Source organism: Cherax quadricarinatus, chromosome 15, assembly GCF_038502225.1.
Source record: "Cherax quadricarinatus isolate ZL_2023a chromosome 15, ASM3850222v1, whole genome shotgun sequence".
NCBI classification, from domain to species: Eukaryota; Metazoa; Arthropoda; class Malacostraca; order Decapoda; family Parastacidae; genus Cherax; species Cherax quadricarinatus.
Window position 1 is genome coordinate 17,843,229 of NC_091306.1, and position 16,121 is coordinate 17,859,349.

The window sequence follows — 16,121 nt, forward strand, 5'->3', positions numbered from 1 at the left end:
GGTGGAGTGGCTTGTTGAATCTTGGATGTTATAGATTGAATCTTTGCAATTGCAGCGTATGAAGGAGAGGTTCCAGATGACTTTTTAGTTTCTTCTTTCAGTTTCTTAGAGAGGATATCCTTGTGCACTGGACATTTGGCTGCAAGAGTATGATGGTCACTCTTACAGTTGATGCAAGTGGGAGCAGCAGTGGAAGTGCAAGAACGAAAATAAGGAGCAGTTGATCACCCTTTAGTTAATGCATTATCTAATTCATACTCGGTGAACAGGCAATCACACTCATCAATATTTTGGCTCATAAAATTAATCAATGTCAACATTTCTTCAGAAGCACTCTCTAAATTTTTTCTAATATGAGATGGAAGGTTTTCATGCCTGGATGTTTTGGACCAGTCATTTATGAAGTCATTTGCTTTTTCAAGAGGAAAGGGATGAGCAACATTGCCAGTCTTTTTCCTGGTTATTTTATTTATACCTTTCCAAGCCAAACTTAAAAGGGTGGACCTATTTAATCCACTAACAAACTGTTCCCATTCCTATTGCCTAAGTTCTTGCTTTCTATTCCTTGCATTTGTTAGTGCAGCTTGGAAAGTTCTGAGCAGGTCTGGGGTTGTATATTCACAGTATGCTTTACCAATCCTCCTAGTTGCATGTGTGATATGTTAACACACATTGTAACCTTTGCAAAGAAAAATATTTTATTGATTTAATTTATTTATTTAATTTATTTATTTATTTATTTATTTATTTAAGGAACCTCCCTTGAGGGGGAAGTATGCATCCTGAAATTTTGTTCGTATCCAGAAACAAAAAAATCGACCGAACGATGGTTCGTATCCTGAAAAGTTCGCATGGTGGGGCGTTCGCAAGCCGAGGTTCCACTGTAGTTTTTATGGCTTGACATGCTGTTGAAGTGTGAGAAAGATAACATTTATGAAAGGATCTGGGGAAACCAGTTAACTGGATCTGAGTCATGGAGGAGAGAAATACTGTACAACAGTGTCTACACTGAGGGAACTGTGGTGATTTTACAGTTCAGAAAGGCATTTGAATTATATATGCATGCTTCTGGCAAGAAAACTACTGAATGAGTGAAAAATGATTGTACTTTATGGTGCCCCGTGGCCTGGTGGCAAAAGCTCTTGCTTCACACGGCGAGGGTCTGGATTCAATTCCCAGTGAGGGTAGAAACATTGGGCGAGGTTCTTTACACCAGTTGTCTATGTTCCCTATCAGTAAAATGGGTACTTGGGAGCTAGTCGACTGGTGTGGGTCACATCCTGGGGACAAAACTGACCTAAATTTGCCCAAAATGCTCTGTACAACAAACAGCTTTCTACGTAGTAGCTTGTCAGTGTTGTCAGATTTTTTGTATACCTTGTACATGTACTTGTAGAAATAAAGATATTATTATTATATTATTATTACTTCCTTTTTGGGGGGAGGATGGGGGGGTCCCCTACCTCTGTTGGAAATGGCCAGTGTTAAAAACTCAATGTCAAAATCCCAAAGTATACATTTACTCTCAGAATCTGAGGAACATCCAAATAATGTGAATTATCAGTGTTCCTTAAGAATGTAATCTTCAAAAATTGTTACCCCAGTTCCTCATGTTCCTTCTCTCCACTTATCGAATGCACCGACTGAATTCTAGACTTGGTTCACTCTCTGGTGGAGCATGTCATATTTTGCCTAGGCTCCACAATTTCATTACATGCTACTCTAGAGTGGATTAGTTAGGTTGTCGTGTGGGGGTTCAAAACGTGGATTGGGTAATAAACACTCGCGGAGGACGTCAAGTACGTATATTAGATGGAATATATGGGAACACCTCGCCTGACCTGCCGTCTACCCTAACGTCTCCACTTCAACTGACTCGCGAGTGCTTAGGGGTGAGCAGCACACAAATCATGCTAGGTCAGCTGTAACAGTGAATAACAGTCAGTGATTCACGCAGGAGAAGAGAATCAGTAACGGTCGGTGTACGAGTCATTACTACTGACACTACTGGTAACTGGTACTGGTACTACTGAGAAGGTTGATTAACTACAAAATGCATATAACAGAATTTATATTATTTTATGTAAACCACAAATTATCATATTTTCATATCAAACTCTCTAAACTGACTTGTACAGGCTTAGTTAGCCAATTTTAAGTTAAATGAGAACTTTGCTTGGATTTATATATTTTTTTGTTCTCTAGCTCTTACGGTAATTAAAATTCTTGGCTACTCTTTCTATTTCGTCAGCAAATTTTATTTTCTTGATCACCACAGTTTGCTTTTTCACCACATTAATATACATACAGTATTCATAAGGAAATGCTAAATCAACAGGAGTCATACATTACCTGGGGAATGAGGTATATTCAGGCCTGATCTAAAGAAAGAAATGGAAATTAATTTCTTGGACCAAGAGCCCATCTCTAGCATCATGGAGCCTTCCTTGAACAGCCTCTTCTTTACAGTACTGTCCACAATTAGGGTAACAATTTACAATAAACAAAAGCATATCACTTGTCAAGAAAATGGACAGATTCTCTGCTACTGGAAAATCATGAGCCTCATAAATTTAAAACCAGGCAGAGGTTATGCAGTACAGTAAACAGTATTTAACATAGCCCCTGTTAGCACTTCATGCCATAGTGAGTTGGCCTGGTGCTGCCATCTGGAAGGCTCAGTTCAAACCTAGGCCTAAGTCAACAAGACCCAGCATGGGCTGACACTGAAACACTGACTACAACATTCTGGATATATTAAATGTACTTCAAAATCCACTTTGATAAGGGATTCTAAAATTAACAAATTCAGATGGTTGCAGTTAAGTAAGCAAGCAAGTTTTCTTAGTTACTTGAACACAAATAGTTACACAAATTATCATACGTAGTAACATGTGTAAATTATCTAGGATAACCCCCAATAAAGTCAATACAAAGTGACTTATTTCCATTGGGGTCCTTTTTGTCTGTTATCTTCAGGCAAAATCTCATCTCTATTCACCCCAACTGCCTCTACCAGCCACCTGCTGCCCCATATTAATCCATTAAATTTAAGATTTACTACTGAGGTTATCATTATTATTGTATTATACTACTAAGTTCATGTATAATGGAAACACTTCATGTGTATCCATATGCATTTTATGCAATGTTAGGGTATCATACAGTTTTATAAAAATACACTACTCTTATCCTATTCAATACTCAATTTTTTGTATACATAGTTCCCATTTTGGATATTATCCTATTGTTGTTATTACTGTAATCAAGAGGGAGCGCTAAACTTGTAAGATTATGCAGTGCCTGTTGGGGGGGAGGGGATTTGGAAGGTATTCAGGCTTAATTCAGGGAACTGGACCACAGATCCAATTCCCTAGATCAAGAGCCCCTCACCAACGTCAAGGAACCTTCCCTGAGGGGATCCTATTGTTGTATATCATTCTGTTTTTGTACAGATATTATCCAGTTCTTGTATATTCTCCTGTTCTATGTTTATCACTTTTTCTTTATTTATATTAGCCTGCATATTACTTAGGGCCATGCACCTAGCCAAACAAAGAGAGACACATCTACCAATGGTAGAATAAGGTTAAGTAACAAAGTTATTTTCAGTAGACAATGACAAAAGCCAATAAGTGGGGATCAAGACACTGGTAGCAGTGGATCGTTGTATTACAACATATTACTCAAGGCTGAGCTTCTTCATGGTCCAGCCTTAGAAGAAATGTTATATTAAAAGGATTCTTGACTACCAGTGTCTATCTCCAGGTTATTCTGGGTAGGGTTAGGCCAGTTTTATTTGGTTTGGTTACTTTTTTTTTTACCATTTGCTCAAACGCAAAACCATTTCAAACTGATTAATGGCTGAACACCGCAAAGATGTTATTCATTACCCAATGCTGCTTTAATGTAGTTTTGTTACTTAAAATAATTATTCATTACATTTAATAATCTAACCGTAATTACATTAAATTTAGCATTCAAGTAATTTAACTTCCACTATACAAGTAAATACTATCAACCAGATTTAAAGTTAAAGTTTTAATCTGCCCAAAATGCTCTGCATAACTAAGGGCCTTTCCACGAAACTACAAATAGAAAACAATTTCTAACACTAATAAATCATCTTGTAAAACAAGTGTTGTTGTTGTTGTGTAATAATGGTTAGCAGGCAGCACGTAGCTCACCCAACTACCAGCTGCAACATACTTTACATCCTTACTAATTATATTTAACGTATTTATACAATAACATCTGCAAAATTTGGGTGCAAGTAAGACTGATATGTACTGGAATGAAAACGACTTTCCTCACTGGCAAAGAAAATGGTTACTGGAGGAGCCAGAGCACCAGATGTTGAACCTGAACAACAACGAAGGACGAGACAAAACAAACTATATAACACTTTATACTAAATGAATAAAGAACGTTTGGATGTCAGGTGTTTCAAACTTACTTGCAGGAGGATGTCCAGCTTTGACTTCAATTTCATCACTAGATGACATGATGCGTAAATGTTTAATAACGTACAAAATGCGTCAGAGTCGTAGCACCAGCTGACAGTGGGTGTTGGTGGTGCCGCTGCTGCCACCTGCTGGACCCACACTTAACCCACCGCCAACTCAACCTCACCCGCCCTATATGAAATATTGGCTATAGTTACCCACCAATATTCGGCCGAACCCGGGCATTAACCTGCATTTTACAATATACAACCTATGTTCACCAAGTAATAAGTATTTACTCTTGGTGCAGATTGTTATTTGTTATAAATGTATGTTTGTATCACTAATTGTACTACCTCATATTAATAATAGAGTGAAATACAGAATATTTGTATTATACCACCGTAAAGGAACTTAATTACATACTTAAAAATGTAAGATTGCATAATAAATTGTACTACCGCTGTGAGGGAAAAGTAGGCGTAAGTGGGGTTAAGGTTGTTCAGACAACCAGGAACCATTAGCGAGTTACGTCACGCACCCCCCCCCCTCTGGCGGGCTGGGGCGAAACTAGTTCTTGGTGTCTGATTTGTTCAAACTTCTACTCCTGGTAATATTGACCTTACCTGGTGTGGGTTGAAGTTTGGAGAGTCACTTCACCTCCACTCTTCTCCTAGTGCTGCTGGCATACCAGTGTTTCCTGTAGTGGCTTAGTTAAGAACAACTTAACGAGCATTGCAGTACTGACTTTTTAAGTGGGACATGCCAGAGGTTCACCTATAAACATAGTAAGATAAGATTAAGAGATAGGATTTCGTTCGGATTTTTAACCCCGGAGGGGAGTTTGTGCTAGAAGTGTTAAGTGCTGCAGATTTGTTGTAACTATTTGCACGAGTGGATTTCACTGACTTAGGACATTGTGCTACCATCAGTACCTACGTAGGCTTAAAATGAGTGAGGAATGTCTGGCCTGCTGGGTGACCTTGAAAATGGCACTATAAGACCCGCATGCCACTTACACCCATACTGCGTGTGTCTAGTGAGGTGAATGTCCCTTCCTCGACTTTCCTATTCACCGGTATCCCTTAACTCGTCGCCATTATCTACATATGGGATAAGGGCGAGTTTAGCTGATCCAGGCTAAACAGTGCTCCAAGCCAGCTTTTGTGAACGTTCTACAGTGTTTCGGCCGTACCTTCGGTGTTGTGAGAACTAGTTCTTATGTAGTGAAAATTTGTCTGTCATTCCAAGACACGTGTGCTAGATGTGTTAAGTGCTGCGGGTTTGGAGTAATTAACAAGTAGTACAGGGTTGGTAACTCTCGAGACGACTGTGCGCCCAGTGAATGACCTTGAAAATTGCACTGCGACCTGCAGGCCACTACAGCCACATTGCCTGTGTCTAGCGAGGTGAATATCCCTTCCTTGTCCCTCCTCTTTCCTCGATTTGGAACTCAGCCGTTCGCCTCTATTTGCTTGTGGTCTAGAGGCGGTTTTTGCCAGACCACATGGGTGCTTGAGTGCCCGTGTCCTCTGTGCCGCACTCCGCTCAGGTTGCGAGTGTCTCCTGTGTGCCTGCCTGCCTGCTGCAAGCAGGTGTCCGGGTGGTTGGCGCGGGCTTGGTGAGCACAGTCAAGCAAGCTTGAGGGCAGCACTAAAAGCTAGCCAGAACAAGCTAAGGCAGCCTGCAGTTATAGTTGTCCTAGGGCCCAGCATGTCTGTGTATACGTTCTGCAGTGCTGCTGGCATACCAGTGTTTCCTGTAGTGGCTTGAGAACAATTTGACGAGCATTGCAGTGCTGACATTTTGAGTGGGACATGCCAGAGGTTCACTTACAAACATAGTAAGTTTGTGGTGATTGGCTTGTACACAGTGAACATTCATCTGTCATACTTGTGCTAGAAGTGTTAAGTGCTGCTTTCCCCAACAGTTAATTGTCATTTGTAAGCCTGTATTAAGACTTTAAAAGGCTCAGTGTGCTTCAGTGTAGCGACTCCTTACATTTGATAAATCAGTAATACATGCTCTGCTCAGTGTAACTGAACTATTAAATACGGTTACATAATTAAATTGCTTGTCCTAGTGTCATTGCTGTGTTTTCTAATACATTTTCTCGTTCAGACAAACTTTACTGCTAAATTCCCAGTAATATTTCAAATTGCAGTGTTCATCTGTGGTGTGAGTGTGTAACTTATGCTTTGTATTTTTACTGTGAACAATCTTACTCCTGCATAATGTTCAGTTTCATGAATACTTTTTCTCTTGAGTAATTCGGTTACCTTTCAACCGTGTTAAGCAAGAGTCAGCCTGTTAACATCTATGTTCCTTGCCATCTCATCTAGTGGGTCTAGCGCCTAGTTAAAATTGTAATAGTAACAATTTGCAATCATTATACCTCTAGTTATACATTGTGTAAATTGTTTTAGACTATTTGATCAACTGGATTGTAGTGTTTAACTTCTGATACACCAATTTAATGACTGCAGACACGCACTGACACATAATAAACACATTAAAACGCTGGTACCTCTACAGAAGCTGGGCCTAGTGTGTGACTTTGAGAAGTTGAGTGTGTTTATTACGACCAGCGGTGTACCACTCTCACTTATATTTACATCAACACAAGTGTATTCTAAGTGATAAAGTGTACACTTGGTGTACTTGGTAACAATTGTCATACATAGTAACGCGTGTGTAAGTAAGATTGTTTAGGTACTGGTTCATCTATCTACAGCTGAGTGTGTTTTTGGTGGGGTGTGTGTCGTATTGAGTGGTGGTGGTCTGGGTTGAGTATGGTTGGAGGTGTTCATTGAACTTGAGCACTTGTGTCTTGTGATCTATTTTGGACTTCTGACTTTGTAGTGAATATTTGCTCTTGCATAATTTATAAGGGAAAGATAAGCGAGGAATTCTTGTGTTGTGAGTCTTACACCAGATATCATCACTGGCAAACATGGCAACTGTCACAGAGGAACCTATTTCTGCAGGTGATGGAAATGATAGCTTCCAGACCTTTAAAAGTAAACAAAAGAGAAAAAGTGAGAAAGGGCTAGAGCGTCGACGTAGTCAGACTCGCTTGACTCGTACACAATGTGATACTAAACGTCCTTGGTGCACAGAGGCTGCAAGAAGTCTTTCTTCAAAGGAAGAATGTGTTAAGCTGAACTTCCCTGACAACACCCCGCTGCCTGCTAAGTGTGCATGGCTAATGGCAGCTGTAAACAAGCATCCTAACTCAAGGATCCAATTTAGGAAAAACACACACAACTTTGTGTTTGTGGAACAGAATAAAGAACTGATCAATGATCTACTTGGTACACCTTATGGGGGTATTAAGCTGCTCCGACCTCCATCAGCCACTCACCACTTTAAAAAATGGGTCAGTATCATAATCTTTGGATACCCTCCCTGCATGGACCCATCCCATCTGACTCTCAGTGAGCATATCAAGCCTAAAAGACTTAAAGAAAAATCCCAAATTATTGCCAGTTGGGTGGGTCCTGTGCCCCTCCCCCGGAATATCTGGGTGCATGGTTTACGTTTCCTAAACATCGAAGTGTACCTACCCCCTAAACGTAGGTGTTACAAATGCCAGCACTATGGCCATGTTGCAGTAGACTGTGGAATACTACATTCTTGGTGTGGTAAGTGTGCTGGGAAACATTCCACTAGAGAATGCACAGTAGGCCCTGACAGCCAAAAATTTAAGTGTATTAACTGTAAAGAAGTTGGGGTTACAGTTTCCCACAAGGACTGCAGTCAGAACCCAAACAACCTTCGAGGTAAACCTGATAACAGTCCTTTAATGGTAACTGAGGATGGGGCCATCCAGTCTACCACAGCCAGATTTGAGACTGAACCTCTGCAAAGTGTGCAAGAACCCCACCTCACTGCAAACAATTCTGGTGATACCAGAATGCCATCACACACACCAGCTGTGGAGGAGCTAGCCATCCCTGCTAGCACATATGGAACTACTGGTCTGCCACTACAGATACCTATGGCTACACCTGAATATGGGGATGAGTTTGTCATTTCTCCCAATACACACAACTACAACAGTCAGACGGACACCACACAGGTAACCTCCCTGGAAATTGGAGATGAGTCAGATGCACAGGACCTACCTGCAATGAATGATGAAACAGAGAACACTAATGTAACCATGGTACCTGTTAAGGTGATAGGTGTTAAAGGAAGCACTAACCCAGAAGTGCCATTGGATTCGCCTGACCTTCCTCATATTATAACAAATTTCCAGAAAAAAATTGAGCATCTTGAACAGATCCTGACAAGTTTAATAAATATATGTAATCAGGATGATGCTCTTGAGCATGGTGATGTCAAAAGTGCAGCAATCTCCGTTCAGCTTCCAGCAATTTGTGAGACAGAAGCCCATAACTCTTGTCTTCAAGACTTGCCTTATAACTGGCTGCCAAAATGCCGAAAAATGCTTAAAATAAAGGTTCTGAAGATAAAGACGTACAAACTATGCTATTTGCTCTTAAGTGTCTGCACACTGCAGTCAAAGCATAATAGTTTTACCATCTTATGAGCAAGAGATTGTAATAACTCACTACAATGGATACATTACAAATCTTTTCATGGAACATTGCTTCCATCAGGAAGCGGTTGCCTGACTTACATCATATTAGTGCAACCAAGAATATTGATGTCATCTGTTTGCAGGAATGTAGATTGAAAGATGGAGCACCTCCACCAAACTTGCCTGGATATGCAGCTTATAACCTAAGGTCAACCAACTGTTGTTTACCTGGAGTTTACCTGGAGAGAGTTCCGGGGGTCAACGCCCCCGCGGCCCGGTCTGTGACCAGGCCTCCTGGTGGATCAGAGCCTGATCAACCAGGCTGTTGCTGCTGGCTGCACGCAAACCAACGTACGAGCCACAGCCCGGCTGATCAGGAACTGACTTTAGGTGCTTGTCCAGTGCCAGCTTGAAGACTGCCAGGGGTCTGTTGGTAATCCCCCTTATGTGTGCTGGGAGGCAGTTGAACAGTCTCGGGCCCCTGACACTTATTGTATGGTCTCTTAACGTGCTAGTGACACCCCTGCTTTTCATTGGGGGGATGGTTCATCGTCTGCCAAGTCTTTTGCTTTCGTAGTGAGTGATTTTCGTGTGCAAGTTCGGTACTAGTCCCTCTAGGATTTTCCAGGTGTATATAATCATGTATCTCTCCCTCCTGCGTTCCAGGGAATACAGGTTTAGAAACCTCAAGCGCTCCCAGTAATTGAGGTGTTTTATCTCCGTTATGCGCGCCGTGAAAGTTCTCTGTACATTTTCTAGGTCGGCAATTTCACCTGCCTTGAAAGGTGCTGTTAGAGTGCAGCAATATTCCAGCCTAGATAGAAACAAGTGACCTGAAGAGTGTCATCATGGGCTTGGCCTCCCTAGTTTTGAAGGTTCTCATTATCCATCCTGTCATTTTTCTAGCAGATGTGATTGATACAATGTTATGGTCCTTGAAGGTGAGATCCTCCGACATAATCAGAAAGAACTTGCCACATTCACTCCTTTCCTTGCAGAGTCGAGTTAACATGCAGTATCATGGTGTCAAAGTATATGCAGGCGATTTTTCCATAAACATTTTTAATCTCTATGCCCCAGCGAACCAGCTTCGACCTGATGCTTTACCAGATCGCATCAGTAGTGAACCTACCATCATTCTTGGAGATTTTAATGCCAGACATAAGAATATTGGTGGGTCTATTACAAACACCAATGGAACTAAACTAGTGAGATGGCTAAATGAGCATGATAATATTCGAATTGTGGGCACTACTGAGCCTACTCACATATATGGTGGTATACTAGATCTATGTCTTGGATTTAATACATCATATACGATGCATGACTCTGTCATAGTTGATGATCTTCTATCTGATCACTTCCCAAGACTAACAACTGTCAATCTTGATCACATCTCCAGCAATCAAGGAGCTAAATACAGAAGGAGGAAACTTATTCTCAAACCAGAACACAGAGACAACTTTATTAACCACTTGGATCAATGGTATAAGAATTACGAGCCCATTGGCACACAAAAATTTAATGATGATTTAATTACCACTGTTGAGAGTGTTCTCACAGATCAAGTGGGCAGGAATAGGAAACAAAGACCCTCCACTATAAATAACAATAAAAACCAATGTAAATACTATAATGATCCACAGCTGCGCAATCTAACACATACAGCTAGGAGGATTGGTAAAGCATACCCCAGACCTACTCAGAACCCCAGACCTGCTCAGAACGTTCCAAGCTGCACTAACAAATGCAAGGAATAGAAAGGAAGAACTTAGGCAACAGGAATGGGAACAGTTTGTTAGTGGATTAAATAGGTCCACCCCTTTGAGTTTGGCTTGGAAAGGTATAAATAAAATAACCAGGAAAAAGACTGGCAATGTTGCTCATCCCTTTCCTCTTGAAAAAGCAAATGACCTCATAAATGACTGGTCCAAAACATCCAGGCATGAAAGCCTTCCATCTCATATTAGAAAAAATTTAGAGAGTACTTCTGAAGAAATGTTGAAACTGATTAATTTTATGAGCCAAAATATTGATGAGAGTGATTGCCTCTTTACCGAGTATGAATTAGATAATGCATTAACCAAAGGTCGATCAACTGCTCCTGGAGAGGATGGTATAACCTATGATATTCTCAGAACTCTAAGGCACGTGCCTGATAACCCTTTGTTGGCACTGTATAATCTCAGTTACATTGAGGGCGTTCTTCCTACTTCCTGGACCAATAGTCTCATTGTGCCTATCCCTAAGCCCCAACAGCCTGATACATTTAGGCCGATCTCCTTAACTAGTTGTCTTTGTAAAACTTTTGAAAGAATGATGCTTAACAGACTGTACTACAGAATCAGACATCAACTTTCCCCCTACCTCTATGGGTTCATGAAAGGTAAAAGTGTGCAGAACTGTATTTCCACCTTTCTCACTGCACACACCTCTACTAGTTTTACCACTTTTCTTGATCTAAAATCTGCATTTGATATTGCAGACAGAACCGTTATACTACATGAACTAGCCAAAATGAATATTGGTGGTAGCTTACTCTGCTGGATAATAGGATACCTGTCAAATAGAGTATCCTCTGTCCTTTACCAAGGCTTCAGAAGTGATTCTAAAGAAATGTCTTTAGGTACACCGCAGGGAGGAGTTCTTAGTCCCATGCTATTTAATATTCTGATTAATGCTCTCCTAAATGCTCTACCTGCCTCACCTAAACATATAGCTATAAGCTATGCTGATATCATGATCCATACAACAGGGCATAAGAAGATGAATACCATTCTTAATGAAGTTCAAGCAATTTGTAATCGACTAGGCCTCATAATATCTTCCTCTAAAACAAAGATATTAACAAGCAAACGACATCCCCCACCCATCTATTTGCAGGGTGAAATCATTAGCTACGTTAAAACTTACAGATATCTTGGTGTAGATGTACCCTTTAACAAATCCACTATACCACAACTAAACAAGAAATGTAAAGCTAGGCTAAATGCTCTCAAAGCTGTTGCTGGCTACAATCCCAACTATGGTGCTAATGTGAGAATCGTGAGAATGATGTACATAGCCTATGTTAGGTCCTTAATTGATTATGCTGCTCCCATGTTGATATTAGCTAGAGAAAGTTCCCTCCGACCCTTGGAGTTAATGCAAAATGAAGCTCTCAGGATTATTCTTGGCTGTCCCAGATCTACAAAAGTTCTTAACATGAGGAAGGAGCTTGGTATTTCTAGTATCAGTGATAGGATTGTTGAAATTAACACTGTACTCGGTATTAGAATGTTGAGAAACGAACCAGACACTGTCACAGTGAATCTTACCAAGTGTCTAGAGGTAAATACACACAGATCTAAATGGATTGTGAAAACGTGCAATTGCATTAAGTTTTATAACCTGCATGAACTGTATCACTGTAGGCAACAAGAGCATTTCACCCCTCCATGGAAGATGTGTTCATTTAATATCACATACCTACAAGTCCCTCCCAAGAAGCTCATTGCTAGTAATCCCTTCCTTAAATCTCTTGTTAGAGCAACTGCTCAAGAAGAAATTTTTCGCCTAGCTGGTAGTAATAAGTTATCACAAGTTATATACACTGATGGATCTAAACAGGAGTCTTCTGGCAGGGCTGCATCTGCTCTTGTTGCCACCTCCCTAGTTAAGAACGATAATAAATTTGTTGAGTTAGGCATAAGAATTAACAACTGGGCGTCTACACTGCAAACTGAATTGTTTGCAATCCTAATGGTGCTAAAGCTAACCTATGACACTGAGCTTGACTCTATCATCATTACTGATTCTATGTCATCATTGAAGGCTCTTGGCTCATATAATGACTCCAACAACATGCTCATTGGGGAAGCCAGGTATAGATACTCAAAAATTAGGGACAAAGGAATTAATGTACAATTGCTATGGATCCCATCACACATTGGATTACTCCTTCATGATAAAGTTGATAAGTTAGCCAAGAAGAGTATCCAGAAGGAGAACATAGAATATAACTTTGGTATAACTGTGTCTAGCATTAGGAATATTAGGAGAGAAGTAAATAATGAAAATGATTGTTATAGGAATGCAGTTAGAAGCCTGAGTAGATCTATAACCCACTATGATAACATGAACGTAGATAAGTATGTTTATGGAGCAACTTGCAATGTGAACAGACTGACTGATGTTGTAGTGGCCAGGCTTAGGCTTGGTTACAAGTACTTCTGGCAGTTTGGGAGACACACAGATGATCAAACTAAATGTAAATTATGTGATCAGGCATATGGTCACTCTCTTGAACACTATGTGCTTAATTGTCCACTTATTGAGGAATACAGAGACAGACAGTATAATAACCTATGTGACATGTCAAGATATCTTATTAATGAAAATAAGATACCAGATATACTAAGCAAATTTCCTAAATTTGCTTGTAACAGATAAGTGAACTATAGATATGTAGATATAAATCCCTATGTATTCCTGTTAACCCTTTGGGGCCTAGTTCCTAGGCCTTTTGTGTATCCATATGCTCTCGCGCTACCATCCACAGGATGGATATGGGGTGCACAATAAACTAGCCACTTCGGTGGCAAAATCTAATCCTAATCAGGTAGGGTGATCTACCAGGAGTATTACTGTTTGTTCCTTTCTTTTGTTTGCTGGTTACCAGTAATGATTTTGGCATTTATCATTCTTTTCCATTCTTAAATGTTATATTATCATGACCATTGGTAACCAGTTTATTTTTCTTATTACCAGCTCTGTTCCTGGCGTGGTCATCCAGGATAGACGCCAGATAAAGGAGCAAGACATTTGTTAATGAGACTTATTAACATTATTTGATTACTACTGGCCCTAACCTGTTCTACTTGTGGTGCTCCATCCAAGTGGTAGGAGATTCCAAAACATCGGACTATCACCATCAGCCCAGGGTAACCTACATCAATAATATCAGAAGATCTATCCAGGGCCTTACCTACTCCTGCCCAACTACAAGAACCGAAGGCCATTTTTTTATTATTAAATTTTAAGTAAAATCCTCTAAAATCATTATTCTTATTTTTCCTAGTCGTTTCTTTATTTATTTTTCCATTAGTTTCTTTTGTTCAGATGGAAGGCGTTCCACTGACAATGGCGACCTTGCCAGGATCCGACTTGAAGCAACATCGTCCTGATGGTTCAACTGGTTGTGAGTATAACATTTAAGATAGAAAAGGGTGAGTTAGTTGAGGTGTCAAGTCATTACTGGTAGTCTGGTTGACTTACCGTTGTTTGGTTCTAAGGTTCGGTTTAGAAGTTTACCTATTTGTTGGACCTGGGGAACTTTGATGATAACCCCTCCTGTGTGAACCGTGTGTATTTTGCTTAGTGAAGGCTATTGGGCCTACAAGTGTATTCTTCCAGGGAGAAATATTTATTTCATTTTCTACTTTGGGAAGTTTAAAGTGTGCGGACTGTGTCCCTCTTTTGTAACAGACGTTCCTGTTAGTTTTAATTAAGACAGTTGAAGTTGGGTGCGTAATATTTCTTTTTACAAGATGGATTCTTTAGATTTCTGGTTGAAAGCTGGAAAGGAAATGGGATTTACTGGACAAAGCCTTGATAATTACATTACTGCTAAAATGGCTATTGTAAAAAAAGAGGAACGGGAAAGATTAGCTCAAGAGGAGAAAAAGGAACAGGAAAGACTAGCTCGAGAGGAAAAAAAAGAACAGGAAAGACTAGCTTTTGAACAGGAAAGACTAGCTCGGGAGGATAAAATCGAACAGGAAAGGATAGCTAGAGGAGATAGAGTTCAGGCAAGAGAGGTAGCCTTCAAAATGAAGGAAATTGAGTTAGAACAATCAAGGTTGGAATTAGAAGCCAAGAAGATAGAACTATCTAAGCAGAAAATAGATGAAGGGGTACTAGAATACCCTTCCCAAGAACCTAATATTAGGATGCCACAAATACCACCTTTCTCAGAACAAGATGACATAGCGGCATATATTATTCGATTCGAGAGTACTGCTACTCTCTTTGACTGGCCAGCAGATTCTTGGGCTACTAGGCTTGGCTTACTACTGTCAGGTTCAGCATTAAACGTCTATTCCACTCGACCCTCTGATGTTATTTCTAGTTATAGCCTGCTGAAGAAAGCTATACTTCAGGCTTTCAAAAAAACTACTCATCATTACAGGTCGGAGTTTAGACACATTAAAATAACTCCTAATCAAAATTATATGCAATTCTATACAACACTTTTCAGATTATTTGATTCGTGGATTGATAGTGCTGAGGTTGACCACGATTTCGAATCTTTACGAGACCTGATGGTAAGAGATCAATTCCTTCTGTAAACTCTGACTTACGAATATTCATTAAAGAAAGAAACATTCATACGGCTGCGGAAATGGCACAAGCTGCTGATATACATGCGTGCGCTCATAATAGCTACCCTAAAGAGCGTAGCAGATATAAGCCTGTTGTGCCTAAGCAATCTGAGGGATCCAAACCCTCCATACCAAGGAATTCCACGGCCTTCACAGTAAAATGTTTCAACTGTAATGAATGGGGTCATAGAAGGCCCGACTGTCCTAAGAAAAAAGGTGAAAATATCGGTAAATGTTTCGCCGAATCTAATATAAACGCACCTTTTAGTGAAGGTACAGTCAATGGCATGAATGTGTTAACCATTCTTAGACACTGGATGTTCCTGTATTGTTATCTCAAGTAAGCCTTTCCCTAACCTAGATTCTTCACGTTATAAGTCCACTAAATTAACTGACTATTTAGGAAGAAGCGATTCTTTTCCAACAGTCAGATGTTTCGTTAGGTGCAAATGGTTCTCAGGATGGGTAGATGCCGTAGTTGCCCCGATAACCTCGTGTTCTGTTTTGGTTGGGAACATACAAAGGGCTACTTTCCCATCTGAAAAGGACTGTTTGGAATTTGGAGTTTCCAAGGAAGGGTTGGAACCTAATATCTGTTTCTTCACAGATAGTTCCAGATGAGATTCAGTTCGATAACTTAATTCAGAGAGCTGATGGTTACAAAACTCCGGTAACTCCTTTAGTAAGTCAGTCACTTAAACTGGACAACGCAGACACCAGTGGAAAACTACGTGTGGCACAATCTTTTCAACAACTAGACACAATTAA

The 16,121-nt window shown here is 40.2% G+C and overlaps 1 protein-coding gene across 1 annotated transcript in view; it reads right to left on the reverse strand.

Annotated features, from left to right (window-relative positions):
* LOC128692160 (death-associated protein 1) overlaps nt 1–4,615 on the reverse strand; it is a 44,615-nt gene extending 40,000 nt beyond the window's left edge. The window contains exon 1 of the mRNA XM_053781231.2: nt 4,457–4,615. Coding sequence (XP_053637206.1) covers nt 4,457–4,505 — 49 coding nt within the window. The 5' untranslated portion in view covers nt 4,506–4,615. The remainder of the gene's footprint in view (nt 1–4,456) is intronic.
* Nucleotides 4,616–16,121: the final 11,506 nt, after the last annotated feature.